Source organism: Euleptes europaea, chromosome 1 (genome assembly GCF_029931775.1).
Source record: "Euleptes europaea isolate rEulEur1 chromosome 1, rEulEur1.hap1, whole genome shotgun sequence".
Lineage (NCBI taxonomy): Eukaryota > Metazoa > Chordata > Lepidosauria > Squamata > Sphaerodactylidae > Euleptes > Euleptes europaea.
In genome coordinates, this window is record NC_079312.1 from 16126922 (window position 1) to 16142517 (window position 15596).

At 49.1% G+C, this 15596-nt stretch overlaps 1 protein-coding gene across 1 annotated transcript in view; it reads right to left on the minus strand.

The window, feature by feature from the left end:
- The window catches only part of LOC130494002 (uncharacterized), a 49094-nt gene extending 35321 nt beyond the window's left edge, over positions 1 to 13773 (minus strand). Inside the window, 7 exon segments of the mRNA XM_056867636.1 lie at positions 944 to 969; positions 971 to 1054; positions 3436 to 3458; positions 6108 to 6338; positions 8857 to 8952; positions 10201 to 10365; positions 13348 to 13773. Coding sequence (XP_056723614.1) covers positions 944 to 969; positions 971 to 1054; positions 3436 to 3458; positions 6108 to 6338; positions 8857 to 8952; positions 10201 to 10365; positions 13348 to 13773 — 1051 coding nt within the window.
- Between the last annotated feature and the right edge of the window lie 1823 nt (positions 13774 to 15596).

Here is a 15596-nt window from a genome sequence, read left to right on the forward strand (position 1 = left end):
CCATCACTGATATAGCCCTACCTCATCAGATCTTGAAAGCTAAGTAGGTTGGTACTTGGATGGGAGACCAAAGAAGATTCTGCAGACTACAGCAATGGCAAAGAAATCTCTGCTTCTCGCTTGCCTTGAAAACCTCTTTGTGGGGCTGCCATAAGTTGGTTGTGACTTGATGGCAACATGTGTACATATTTCTTCTGAGTTTTGGCTGAAAGGTTAAGTAGAACCCAGTTGTGGGGAAAATTCTTTCTAAATTTTATTTATGTGGAAATAGTTACATTTCTTTTCACTAGTCACTTTGAGTGACTGGAGATTCACTTCATAGAAAGTATGCTAAGGACTGCTGCCCAAGGGTCAAATTTACCTAAACTTAGGAACCTTCCAAACAGAGGTTCCACAGTAACATCCTAAGCAGAGTTACATCCTTCTAAACACACTGGGCTTAGACGGGTGTAACTCTGCTTAAGACAGCACTATCAGTCCCCTTGAGACCATTTTGTGGGCTCAGCTATGATATACTCCAGCAAACACACATAGTCAAAGGGGACATAGTCAAAGGGGACTGTATTGATAGGTCCAATCTGGCCATAGACAAAGGCGTTCCTGAAAGTGATCGGGTGGGTAACTCCATTAAATGAGGATGCCCTGAAGAGTGGTTTCCTCACTCTCCCTATCTACCTCACAGTTTGCCAGTGCACAATCAGAGAAATGACCAGAGATTAGCAATGTAGAATAAAGTTTGAGAAAATCCAGGTAATGCAATCCTGAGCTAAAGCTGTGAGAGAATTCTGACCAGAAAACTTTACATGGTGAACTAAAATGGCCTTCTGAATAAATTCCTGACATTCCTGGTTCTGCTAACGATACAAGCAGCCTAAAGCATACTAAAACACATCTGGCCCACTCTAACGTCCAGTCTGAAATCCCTGCAGCATTTCTTCATTACCTTTGAATGGCTTCATGAGGGCCTTGATTTAGATCGGATAAGTCCCAGATGCACCACTTCAGTGCAGGAGGAAAAGTCACTGGATTCTCAAATGCCTCCTTTTCTTCATACCTTGAGAAAAATCATGTAAAAATACCATCCATCCAATTCATTATTCCCCCTAGTGGGTCAGAGAAAAAGAGGAAGGGACTGGCAGAAAGCCTGGAGACACAGGCTGGTGCCGAAAGCAGAGCAAGATGGGAGGCACTTTGGAAAGAAACATTCACCTCAATGTTGCTCCTGAGACCCCAAAGCCACACTGCAGCTCCAGGGAACAGCTTTTAAAAATAAAATAGAGCCCATCTGGACTCATAATGCCATCATGGGGGGAGGAAGAGCTCCTGCCTCCCCCACCAGCCATTTTCCCATGCTGAAACTGCACTGGGGAAGGGGAGTTATTTCCTCATTTTGGCTGATCCACGTGGGGAAATAACTCCCTTTCTCAGCGCTGTTTCAGCATGAAAAATGGCTGGTGGGGGAGGCAGGAGATCTTCCTCCCCCACAGAAGCAGTCCAAGGCCAAACAGGCTCAGCTTTACTTTTTAATAGCCATTCCCCACAGTTGCTGTGTGGAACCTAGACTCAACTCTTTAAAAGGCAAATGTTTGGCCCTAAGAACAGCAGCTCCACACAACCTGCTCATATATGCCTTCCAAATGTCTAGGGAAAGAAAAAGAAAGCTGGTGTGGTTAGAGTTCTGGACTAGGACTGTAGGACCCTGGTTCAATCCCACACTCAGCCATTTGGCTCTCTACAGTCTGTCAGACTGTGAATGTTTTGGTTTTGGTTTTACCAGGTGCAAGCCTGCTAGCTGTCAAGGCCAAACCGGCTAACAGTCGAATTCCTATTCCAGTGCTATCTCCCATGGGAACTGTCCTCGTTAGGAGGGGGGTTGCCATAGCATCTCGATAAGACCAATGCCTTTCTATTTAGACCCTATGCTGTGCTTCTATTTCCCATTAGTGCCAACTTACCTGTTAGCTCTGTAAGCCTATAAGTTTTCTAATAAATCAACTCTCTTTTGGACTACTCATCTGTGGATGTTGTTTATGGGATTACGGCAAGGTCAAGTGCTCACACTGGGGGATTTTAGACCAGTCTCTCAGAAGAGGTTTGTTGTGAGGATAAAATGGAGGAGAGCAGAGTCATGAACAGTGCCTTGATATCTTTTTCTCCCTCTCCCATAATACTAGAACTCAGGGGCACCCAATGAAGTGGCTGAGAAATAGGTTTGGAAGGGACAAAGGGGCACAATTCATTACTCAACTCTATTAATCTATTGAATTCACTGCCAGTTGAGGTAATGATGGCCACGAGCATAGAGTGCTTTAAAAGGGGATTAGACAGATTCATGGAGGAGAGATCCATTGGTAGCTATGAGAATTGGTGACTGAATGGAGCCTCCACAGCCAGAGGCAGCCAACCTCTGATTAGCACTGCTAGGAGGCAGCAGCAGGGGAGGGCCTACCCCTCTACGCCTTGTTTCTTGGCTGTCCAGGGGCATTCCTTGGCCACTGTTTGAAACAGGATTCTGGACTAAATGGACCGCTGGTCTCATTCAGCAGGCAATAATGATCTCAAATGTGAGGCTGGTAGACCCTGGAAGGAAACATGTCACATGACCATCACCATACCCAGAAGAGTCCTTCCTTCAGTTCCTTTAAATCATTTGCCCCAGATGGGAGGCATGACAACTTTATATGCACTTCATCTATCTGGGGAGACATATAGCAGAAGTGCAAAGTTTCTGAGCAACAGTTGCGTATTCCCCATAATGGGGTCTCTGCTCGACGACACTTTCATTCAGAAGCCCTGTTGTTACCGTTTCTCCATTTTCACCCAACAGTGGGCCTATCACCTCTTTCCCCTTGCGTTTGCTTCTCACATATCTGAAGAAGCTGTTCTTGTTGGAGCGAGCCTCCCTTGCCAGAATCAGCTCACTGTGAGCTTTGGCCTCTCTGATGGCTGACCTACAGTGCCCAGCAACCCGCAGATACTCTTCTCTAGTCCTTGCCTCCATTTCTTGAACATTTCCTTTTGCTCATCACTAAAGCCCCAATGCCAATCAAATCATTATTTGGGCCTAATAAAATTTACCACCTGCCATTTTGTGGAATTAATGTAGCTGAGGAGAATCAGACTCTGTAATTCCTGGGGTGGGGCTGGCTTGTTTGACCACTCCAGGTATAGCACCGGAGTTTTGACTGGCCCTTCAAGAGATGCACAGCCAGGTGTCAATCCCACCCCCTCCCTTCCCCAGTCCGGATTTGGGGCACAATTTCCTGTCGACGGAGCTCTGTGAGTTAGCTGTTTGCCACTGACAGATGGATGAAGATTCATGATCTTAGTTGCACCTGATTTGGCCCTGAGACACAGTTCTGAAGGACGATGAACTTCATAGGCTACCCAGACCCCTCCCAGTGTAAAGAAGGATAATGAGAAAGATCCACTTACCTCTTCAAGGTGCTTCTGGCATCCTGAAGGAAGAGAAAGAGAAAGAAAGGAGACCACAATGCATGCTAAAAGGCCACAGCAGGAATACCCCTCAGACCCTGGAAGATACTGCACTCTGGCCCTGCTCTTGCGTCCAGCTAGCAGACTTTCACTCAAAGGCTGAGGTGGATCCTCATATAGTGGGAGAAAATCTCCATGAAGTTAATATGAGCAGACAAAGTGGAGCCATTTCAGAGCAGAGACCGGTGATCTGCTTTGATGACTCAACTGTGGCTACTTTAACAAAGAGATTTTTTTCCCTCAAGTGGAAGGGAGGAAGCACTCAGATTAGGACGTGTAGCTCTCCTGGCCACCTGTGACACAGGGGCATTCCCAGCGACGTTCCTTGCCTCAGCCCTGTGCCACTGATATTTCCCTTCTTTCCACTAGAAGGCATTTCCCAGTCTTAAAAAAATCATGGCTAGATTACAGTAGCATTGTAACAACATAGTGGTACCCAGCTTTCATTTTTTTTAAAAGTAGTTACTCCTTGTCATTTCAGTTATAACTAGAAACGTGCAGCCTGTACTTTATGTCTTTTAAAATAAAATATAGGAATTAGTGAAATGGTGTTATAATGCTATTATGTTATCTCCCTTTCATTAATCCCCTTGCATCCTCCTTCCCACACCCCTTTTCTCCAGTTGTTTTCAGTTCCCCAGGTAGTCCTCCTGTTAAGCTTCTACCTCCTCCCTGTTGTATTCCGCCCCCCTGCAAGTGGTTTCACTTTCCTGTCTTCCACCCTTTTAATGCGCTGTGGCTCCTTCCCTTGTGCAAGGTTTCCTGTCTGTAGGTTGGTCTGTACTCTCTTGTCTCTCTTCCAGAAAACAGAGCTGCACTTACCTCTAACTGTTGTTCATCGAGTCGTCTTCTGTGCAGGCACGCATTGGGACTGCGCATGTGCAGGCCTGCTGTGAGAAAGGATCTTTGCAGCTTTCCCACTCTGGATAGGGGGCACCCATTCCACCATGCATGCGTCAGAGTTCCCGCCAAAACGGGTGTAACGTCGCGGGGTGGCACCCCCCTCCCTCTCTCAGTTCTTTAATTGCCCACTAAGTAAATAAGCTCCTAAAAGACAAAAAATTGTTAAAAGAGCTCACCGTGGGCAGGAGGGAGGGATGTGTGCCTGCACAGAAGACAACTCGGCAAACCACAGTTACAGGTAAGTGCAGCTCTGTTTTAGGCATCGTTCTTCTGTGCAGTCCCACATTGGGAGATTGTATGGCTACCCAGTAGGCTCAGTAAAGGCCCATCTGTTTTAGTCATTTTTGTATCACATTTGATACATTTTTTTGAGCAAAGCCATGTGAGCCATCCTAATCCAGATGAGAAAGACAGCAGTGGCAGAAGAAAACAGTAGTAATATTCCAAAACGACGTAGAGCTCACAGAGACCCTTTCTCACCAGCGGCAAGGAAAGAACCGAGGGAAAGGGGCCCCTGCCCTGCGGCATTGCATCTGTTTTGGTGGGGACTGATGCATGCGCTGGGGAACAGAACCCCCTATCCAGAGTGGAAAAGCCACAAAGATCCTTTTCCTGGCAGGGCTGCGTGTGAGTAGTCCCAATGTGGGAGACTGCACGGAAGGACGACAACAAAAACCTGAATTCTTGTGGGTGTTCACAACAGAGACTGCAGCCACTGCATCCCTGGCCTCTCTTCAGAGGCTCTGGCCACTGCCTGTGCTTCCTGTATGGTCCCCACCCTCTTCGGCCTTCGGTCCAGTCGTAGTGCTGTATCCTCTGCCGGCAGCCTGTATTTTGACCAGGCTATCAGGGTTGGAGTCAGGGCCGCACTCGATGGTGTTAACACGCCTGGGAGTGCCTCGGTGGTGGGGCAGTGCCTTGCACGTAAGTCTGGGGCTGGCGGGGCTTCATTGGGTGTTGTCATGGGTCAGCCAGGACTGCATGGCAGTGAGGACTCATCAGAGGAAGAGGGGCCCTATGTAGCCAACCCAGAGCTAACGGAAGGCAGCCAGTGAGGGACTGGGGCTCAGACAGAGCTGGGCAAGGAAGCACAGCCTCCCTTCAGTCCTGAATCAGCAGACTAAGGGCAAGCGGTGGTGCCCGGCCCTCCCAGATCACCTACACCTTTGCAGCAATGTAGGAAGAGACTGCCAATGGAGTTGTGAGAGAAGACGCAGTGCTCGCCTCCAGAACAGAAAGCAACTGTTGGCTAACAGTGGAGGTGAGTTGTTGCAGGATTCTGACTGAATTAGTGGGAGCCAAGCATAAAAGGCTCTTGGGGGAAACTGTTGGATATGGCTACAACGAGTACAGCAAACGCTTACCTGACGCCATTCTGTTGCCTGGAACTCGGACCTTGTCTTGATTAATAGTGCTGGCTAACCTTCGATAGCTGACCTTGGACTGAAAGCCTCTGACTCCTGGAACCCTCCTTGCTCTCTGCTACCAAGACGCTGCAGCCTGACACCTGGAGCCTGCTAATCAGTACAGGTGTGTTGCGGGAGGGAGGGAGGAGGGCTGCCAGGGCCTCGGGGGAGGGATAGAAGGGCCAGTGTCGGCCATGTCCCGACAGCTCATTTCCTTTTTGCCGAAACAAAGGAGGCCCAGAAAGGGTTTGGAGGCAGCCTCCTCCCAAAGGGGAGCCTGAGCTATTCCTGCCACACTCTTACCTGCAGGAGTTCACTGACCGACTGCTGACACTTCTCCTCCATCTCCCGGATGAGGCTGTCCAGAGAGGAGAGTTTTTCTGACAGTTCATCCAAGTGCTGATCCCTGGTTTTTGCCACCTCCTTCTCCATCTCTTCCATCTGAGCCAGAAAAAGTTTCTCTTTTTCCTCCAGAAACGTGTGTAGTTGTCTGAACTTGGCTATCGTTTCTTGCTTCTCTCCTGTGGTTTGCTTCTGAAATGAAAAGGGAAGGAAATGAGGTTAACATAACACAGCTGGTCTTTGCAGTGGGAAGAGGTTCTACAGGAGATTCCTATCTGAAGGGCACTTTGGCCTTCCACAGAAATCACATCAAATTTGGCAGGGAAAAAGAAAGATTTCCACAGACCCATCCTGGGGGCCAAAGTACATCTCATTCAAATTCCTGGGCCATTTCTGCTTGATTATTAGCCATGTGATCCAAGCAGGTGCCCTACGGCTTTTTTTGGCTTATGCATGAATTATCCATCCTTCAGGGGTCACCCCACAGTGACCCCGCATTAGCCGCGGGATTTCAGAAACCTCTTTTATCACAAATTTAAATTTTACGTCGATCCCAAAGCAAGGCAATTTTCGTGAATAGTCTCAACTTTGGGCTTTCTCTTTCCCTGCCCATTGTTGCCTGTCCAGCCATCACACAAGCTATCCCAGACATGCCATTTTAGGAAGCAGCTTAAAGATCTCGGAAGCCTGCTCCCCCCCTCCCCCATGTGTCCTCTCTGGTCAGTTTCAGCAGTTTCAGATGTTAAAATGAAAGAATCCCACTGATGTGCTGACAGGGGAGTGTTTTTGTTGTTGTTTGTTTACATGGATGTTTTAAGACAGGTGTGTCCAGGGATCCTGCCTTCTGACAACGGGCGCCTGTGTTGCTTCTCTCCACGCTCCTCCATCGGTGCACCCTAGACGGGGGACACAAACAGCCCAGCTTGCGCGCAGCACTCTGGAGCCCTGCCAGCGAACTGCACCCTGCTGACCCCTCTGGTGCTCCACCCCCGGGGGCTGGCTTGATCCCCAGAGCCGTGGAGGTGCTGCAATTAGCTCACATGGGCCAGCGAGAGGTGACTGACGCTGCCACCAGCAAGATGAGGCACTGTTGTTTAATTTCCATTCCTGGAGTCGAGCTCACGTCTCTTGTGGAGAGGGGCTTTGCTTGAAGCAGCAGCCGCTGCTCCAACTGCACTTTCTACCCAGCGAAGGAGGGACTGGAGGGACAAGAAAGCGATTTCTCCCCAATAAGGGGGGAGTTGGAGGGGCTCACACTGGGGCAGAAGCTTCAGGCGTGTCAGAGTTTTAATGATACATCAATTAATGTAATAGTATTCTAGTGACGAAACACTAAAATATTATTAAATTAATCAGTATATCGTTAAAGCAGCAATGTAAACAACAATAAAAAACATGCAGCAGCTCACCACCAGAGACTTTCGCCCCAAGACCGCCGCTGCTGCCTGTTTCTCCCCACCTCACGTCAGCTATTGCCACAGAAGGATAGATGGGGGTGGGGGCTTTATTTGATTCCACACATGATAGGGAGGCAAGCAGGAAAAGATCTTGAGGCTCCAGGAGCTGACAAGAGGCGCTTGGCGACTGCCACCAGAGTTCGCAATCTGCTGACCATCGGCGCCCTTGGCAGCTAATACAGGGGGTGGGGAGAGAGAGAGACTTTGAACGTTCGCATTTCCAGAGTTTCTTCATGGCTCCTGCTACTCCTGGGATTTCTTTTGGGCAATGAGCCCCCGTGCATAAGGCTTTAAGATTCAAATCAGAAAAGTGTGCGTCTGCAGAGCGGCAAATTCTTCAAAGCGTAAATGACCCTGGTGAGGTTCTTTCAGCCACAGGACAATGTCTGCAGCAGACGTCCCAGAGAATAGAAGGGACTTCTTGAGTCCATTTGTTTACCCAATTTGTTTCCCTTCTTGAGTCCATTTGTTTCCCCAATAAAAAGTCCTTAATATGCTGACCCCGCCCACTTCTCAACAGAAGGTACAATGTCTGAGTAGAAATAACACTGGGGGAGAAAAGAGCTAAGAAGCCCCTTCCCCTCACTTGGTCTCCCTGGCTGCATTTTGGGCAAGAAAAATACTGCAGGGGGAAAGATCGACACGTGACTGAGTATTCCGAGTAGTTTCTCTCTTAGAATCAGCAGTGGATCAACCACCCTTGGCCCAGTTCAGCATAGGTGGAGTATCCATCAGCATTTCCACCCAGCATTTCTTTGGGGGTGGGACACCCTCATCTCTTTTTAGAGACTTCTTCTAGCTGGCAGTGTTGGTGCATGCACAAAGGTGGGGAAGACACGTATGTTCATCTGCCCAGGACTCATCCTGGTGCAGAGAGCACCTTGCAAAGTCATCTTATTCTGCCTCAAACAAAATCACCCAAGAACAAAAAAAAAGGGGGGGGAGTCTGGATAAACAACCAGGGGAAGCCCACCCACTGGGCAGCCCTAGGTGACTATCTAGGGTGCTAGGAGCACCAAGTGCATGCCATTCGGCAGCATCCCTAGCGCTTGGGTAAAACTCTGCTAGAACTGCAGCGTTATGCCTCCCTTTGGGGGGAGCCTCGTCTGCTTGATAACCGACAGTCTGTGCACAGAACTTCCAAATTGGGAGAGGGGGGCTGCCTCCTGGTTGCCTTTTCTGTTATTTATTGCCATTCCTCCCCCAATACTAGTTCTAGAATCTGCTCACTTTCTAGCCATAGTGACACTTACAAGCAAGTCTTGGCTTTCCTTTGATATATCTGCTTTACAAGCCACAATTCTTTCTCTCTCCTTCTTCAGCATCTCCAGGAAGTTGCAGAACTGATCCTGGGGGAGGGAAAACACAAAACTGAGATCGGTTCCTTCTTTAGAAGTTTATTATAAAACATAGGAGATGTAAAACTGTCATTAAGGGCCAAATTAGATATAACTGCCCTACGCCTGTAACGGGCTCTTCAGCATTTCCCAAATGCTGCACAGGAAGATTCCTCACGAGGATACCCACCAAGAATGCAAAGTGCCAACGCTGCTGTGGCATGGAGATTTACTCTGTGCTTTACTCAACTGCGTACCTTTCTACCCCCACCTGCCCCCCCACAGGAAGAATTTTTTTGCATTTTAAAAAGTATTCACAGTCAGCATATCACTATATTCTGTTAACACTCCAGCAATACACCCTTAGCGACAATTTTTTAAAAAATGGCAAAAAGCTCTTAGGGGCAGGGGGAATGCTAGGCAGGAGGGTCCTGGATTGGGGATGGTGGAGGAAATGCGCACCTTCCATTCCACACTTTCCCAAACTCTCTTTGGGTATCTTCTTCCCAGAAAGAGAATACCAAAGCAGGGAAAACTCTGTGAGGAAGCAACCACAGCTGTGGGAAGGGGAGGATTCCTGGAAGTGCCATGGTGCAGTGGAAGGGCCATGGCTCAGTGACCCTCAGAGTATCTGTTTGGCAAGCAGAAGGTCCTGGATTCAATCCCCAGCATCTCCTGTTGAAATGAAGAGGTAGCCGTTGATGTGAAAGAACTCTGCCTGAGTCCCTGGGGGGCGACTGCCTGTCAGAGTGGACCAAGGGTCTAACTCAGAATAAGGCAGCTTCATGCGTAGTTCTCCCACCCCCAAAAGCTCTTCTTCTGATTTAAGCTGCTGCTTCACAGCTACTGCCTGCAAGTGCGGGGACAAAGACAGGTACCAAACATGCACACATTCTCCCCCAGGCAAACAGCATATCAAGACAGAAATTGAGGCTGAGAAAGCAATTTGTGTGGAGGTTTGTGTGTGTGAGGATAAATCAGGGAGACAGACGGCTGCCCCCTCGTAGCTCAGCCATGCAATGGGCTGCCCAGATGTTAACATACCACACAGGCTAACACTTTAGCCTTGGCAGCGGGCAAGGGGCAATGCCTTAGGGAGCCACCAAGCCAGGACGGAGACAGCAAAGAGGTGTTTTCACTCCCCAATTTGGGCCCAGAGGCTGAGGCAGAAACTGGAGGCAGTTTCCCCACAAGGAGGCCAAGGAGAAGGAGAGGATCCGTGGCTCTTCTGCATCAACCTCCACCTTCTTGATTTCCTACCTTGTACTCTTGGGAGGCCTCCTTAAGAAGAAGGGTTTTGTGATTTTTGTGATCCTTGGATCGGTCACAGGCCACACAGATGAAGGCTTCATCGTCCTTGCAGAAGAGATTCAGTGGTTCCTGGTGCTTCTGGCAAACTCTCTCTTTTCTGGCTGCCACGATTGCCTGATACCAAAAACAAAGAAACCGGATTTGTTTCATTTCCACCCCCCCACCCCCGAACTCCACATCTCCTTTAATGACTGGATGTAATTAGTGCCTTGTTCAGTAGGGGGAAAAAACATGTTTCTATATAAAAGCTGGATCTAACCAAGTGTAACCCTATGGTGTTTAGCCTTCAGTTTGAGTTGGGGAGGGGTGTTGTCGAGGACAGGGAGCTGTGGGGGGGGGGACTGAAGAAAAAGAGAGTTCTGAGGGGAAAGTGGGAGAGAGAAGCCATCCGGGTCCTGATGCAGAGAATAGGGAAGGTTGAGAAGGAGCCCCCAGAGATCTCCAGCAGCACCGAGACCCCCAAGATCAGCCCCATCTCCAGAACCGCTGAGGGCCAGTCAAGCCACAGCAGCAAAGACTGATGAGGAGAAACCTGCAGAAGGCTTCAGAGAGAAGGAAAAGACTCCCATCACTCCTTTGGTTTCCACTTGAAGTTGTGTTCTCTAAGTCTGAGTTCACTATACGAGTGTCCTGCTTTAACTCCCCGCCCCTCCTCATTGGAGTAAACCCTACTTGTATATTAACTTCCACTTGTAAATTGTTTCTGGTGATCACAGGGTCTGGGAGTTGTTTCTGGATTTTTCCTTTTCTGCCTCCTGGCCATCCTTCATGTTAGGCAGTGGAGGGCAGCGGGTTGGAGGCCCCCTGCTTTCTTTTTTATCACACACCCCTATACTAATAAACCAGGTCCCATAATGTCTCCCCTCAGCTGGGGTTGGTGGAAGAAACTGGGGTTATCAAAGTTTTTATTAAGCCTCGAATTCCTCTGGTTCCAGGTAAACCACATTCTCCCTACATCTGCTTTGAGCTGCATTCTGCAATGTGCCAGAGGAGCCCCCAAACTCCACCGCAATCCTTTCTTGCAATGCACATTTCTAGGGGGTTCTTATGACAAACCTCCAAAAGTAGGTCCAGATGTGTAAGGAAGTGAAGCTGGAACTGCAGGAATACGGATGGACCCTTATGGATTTTTAAGCCACCTTTCAGATTCAACTCCAAACCAGCCCATCCGCCCTCTCACGGACATCATCTCCTCCTAGGTGGCCCCCCAGACGACACCATGAACGATGCAAATGATTAATGATTCTGATACTAGCATGAGCAGATATTCTTTCTGGTGTAAGTTAACTTGAGTTTGATTTAGGGGAGTTGCCCTCCATGTAATTTTAACTTTTCCATATTATTAAATGTAATAGTAATAGTAATAATAGACATTCCTTCAAATCCTGGACCCATAAGGGCATCAATATGGGGGGCTCCTGAAGGTTCCTAGTCCTTTTGCTTGGAAACTCCAAAATGACCCTTTCTAAAATCACAGAAGTAATCTCACAGCCCCCCCTCCCACTAACTCCCTCAGGGAAGTTTTTCTGCCAAATAATCAACAGGTAACATCCCTCTCTGAGTTTTTGCCATCTTGATCATGAGGGACTTCTCCATTTGGCCTGGTGCTGAGAGCAGGTTTTGGGCCCCAACTCTGAAACGAGGCACAAAATTAGTCTTGACCCAGCCAGCCTGGCCAGTTGCGTTGTGATGAGATTCTCAGAACGACACACATTGTGGACTAAGACAATTAAATTTACAGCCAGCAACAATCTTTGTGAGAATTGGTATAAACAGTTTTTTAGATGGTACATTACTCCAATGGACATTAAAAAGATGGATCATTTCTATGATGGTCGTTGTTGGAAATGTAAAGATAAAGATGGGACATATTTTCATCTTTGGTGGACTTGTAAGAAGGCCAAGAAATTTTGGATACAAGTTCATCAAGAAATGCAGAAAATTCTAAGACTTACATTTCCATTAAATCCAGAGACGATATTGTTAGGAATTGTACCAGACAACTTGGATGTACAATATGGAGAAATATTTGGATCTCTAACGACGGCGGCAAGATTGGTATTTGCTGCTTCTTGGAAACAGGATGATATTCCAGATTTGGACAAATGGCACCAAAAGATGGAAGAATTGGCGGTGATGGCGAGATTGACTAGCTTGATAAAAGATAAGATGAATAAAGAATTTTCAAAGAAATGGGAATGTTATTTGGATTATGCTAAAAGGAGAAATCAGATTGATAGATTTTAAGATATTAAGATTAGTTTTAGAATCTTTTATCATTTGTTACAAAGTAAAATGTGAATTTATTATAGCAAACGTTGAATTTAAGATTAAGCTAAGAGGTTAAAGATGTAAGATGAAATAGACTCCCTGAAGGAGTATAAACTGTGTGAATGTATGCGTATGTATTAGTTTGTTTGTTTTGAAAATGTTAATAAAATGTTTATTAAAAAAAAAAAAGAACGACACACATCCATTTCTCGCCTTCTGTTCCTCCCTCCATAGTCACAATGACCCCTGCAAAGTACTGGAAGCCCCACTCCATCAGAGGCCTGTGCTTGGGGGCTGGGCAGAGGCCCCCCTTGGGCAGTGAATCCTCTTGGGCTGGCCACGCGGCTCGATCTTGGCATGGGGGTCCAAGGGGATGGCCATTGTATTTAATGGACAGGCCACCCCTTAAGGGGAAGGAAATGAGATTGCACTGAGCATGTTCCTCAGCCAAGGGTGGCCTGTCAGTGAAAGGCTGGGGCTTCGATACTGAGAGGGCAACCAGCAAAGGGGGATGGGTGCGGGGGGGGGGGGCGTTGGGGGAGGAAGAGAAGAGGCAGCCAGGCCCTCCCCTCCATCACAACAAAAACCCCTTCCTCCTCAAGCACATTTTTAACCCGTTTACTACTAGCTGCTCTTTTGCAAGCCAGTTTGTGGCTGGGTGGGGGGGGGCAATAATATAATATTGTATATTTATGTTTTATATTATATTAATAGTTACAAGCAGCAAGCGGCCACAACCACAAGCTTGAGAGAGCTTTGCACTAATGTGAAATGTCAAGCCACGCACAAGAATGCGAGAAAGTCTCCCTTCCATCTAATTCTTACCCTGTTTTCTTGGAAAGCCTCCTCCAGAGGAACCACTTCGTGAGCTTTGTGCTCCTTGGATATGGAGCAGACCACGCAGAGGGGGGCTTCGTCCTCCTTGCAGAAAAGCTTCAGGGGCTCCTGGTGCTTCTCGCAGACGCCCCCCTTCCCACCTGCTTCTTTTCCCTCCTGCAGAGTGAGTTTCTTGGCTATTTGGACAAAGTTGGCCAGCTGCTGGTTGGGCCGGAGGCTCCCCTCCTGCGCTCGCCCTCGGCATTGGGGGCAGCAGGAAGCCTCGGCCCTAGACGCCCCCCAGCTGCGGGTCAGGCAGGCGCGGCAGAAACTGTGGCCGCACTGGGCGATGCTCACCGGGTCCCTGAAGAAGTCCAGGCAGACGGAGCAAGAGGCTTCCTCGCACAGCTCCTGGACGGGACCCCCCGCCGCCATGGCTGCCTGGAGGAAGGGAAGGGAGAGCCGGAGAGAGTCGGTTTCGTTTTCACGCTTTCCAAAGCGGCGACGGGGCGTTTCCCCCTTCCTGCAAATGACACTCAGACGTGGACTCCTCGGCCCGAAGACAGAGCTGGGCCGAGTTGCATCAAAAGGAAAGAAAACAAAGAACCACCTCTGGAGAAAGGGGCCTGGGGCGGAAGGCAAACCTGGGGCTGGGCGCGTCTCCTTTGGCCTCGCGTTTGCAAGCGCCCGGCCCCCAATGCAAGGGAGACCCTTTCCCTTTGCATCCCCCAGGGGTTTTCAGATGGGATGTTCCCGGCACCGGAGCGAGATGCTTCCCGGGTCTGGGGCAGATGGGTGTGGAGAGGTCAGCGCTCTCCGGCCTGGGAAGGGATGCACTGGAACGAATGACCATTGGGAACACAGGGAGATGCTGGCATGCCCATGGGCTATAATGGCAGGCAGGCATGCCAGTCGCCTTGCATTGGCCCATCGGAATATGACAGCAGACAGAAGTTGCAATGAAAATGCAAAGTCGGTTTTGAACGAAGGTCTCTGGACGAAGATCGACTGGTCTAGGAGTGGAATGACAGCCCTCCAAGCGGAATGGCAGCCCCTGGGAGTAGGAGAAGTGCTCAGGGACTAGAATGAGGCCCAGGGATGCCAGCCTCCAGGTGGGGCCTGGGGATCTCCCTGAATTACAGCTCACCTCCAGACTACAGAGATCAGTTCCCCTGGAGAAAATGGGTGCTTTGGCGGGTGCACTCCATGGCATTGTACCCCACTGAGGACCCTACCCTTCCTAGGCTCCACCCCCAAATCTCCAGAAGTTCCCCAACCTGGAGCTGGCAACCCATCCCCCACCCCCGCCAGTGGCCAGGGTCCCCAGAGGGGGATGACAGCCCCTGGAAGCAGAAGGCGTGTTTTGGCCCTGGAATGACAGCCCCTGGGAGTAGCGTAAGTGTTCAGAGAGTAGGATGACAGACCCTAAAGTAGAATGTTCTACTACCAAAAGCCCACCTCCCCCCAACCCCAGAAGGGTATCCTTGGTATGAAAGGATATTGGTCCATCACCCAAGGAAGAGGTCCTTTCTAAGGGATCACATCCCTCCTACTCAGACTGATGCCCCTTGACCTGGGACTCTCACTTTCCACAACAGCACAGGTGTTGGACTGTTCTGGGAAGTCCCTGAAGATCACGTCCCCAAACCTCTCTCTGCATCAGCTTCTCCAGGTCGGCAACCCTAGCTTCAAAGGAATCAACCTGCCCCCTGAGAGCCAAGAGCTTCACGCATTGAGCTCACAGCCATGATTTCTGCCCAGTGGGTATGTGATCATACATGTGGCACGCCCTGCAAAACCCTGGATAGCTGTGGCTCCACCCCCAGGATTCAGACAATAGGAGGCAACTGACTCACCCTACTCAAGCATGAGTCCCTCCCAGCAGAACCATGTGCTTCTAATGTGCTTCCCCAAAGCTAGATTTTCACACACTCCAAACAGCTCAGAAACCACATCACCTCTCTTCACCTCTTGCACCAATAGTTCCTTGTTCAGGAGTTCGATCAGAAATATTGAGGATAACCTGAAAGCTCTGCACCCCCAAAATAAGGCTTGGACCACCACATATCCTACACCCCCACATTCAGGGGACTCAGCCCGCCAAGCGGACCAGGAAACAGCATAGGTCCACTTGGAGTGCAGAGTCCCCTGAATGTGGGGGTGGAGGCTATATGGTGGTCCATGTCTTATTTTAGGTTGCAGAGGAGATGCAGCCATTCCAGTTCCTTATTCAAATCTTTTCAATCTAAGCTTCTTGG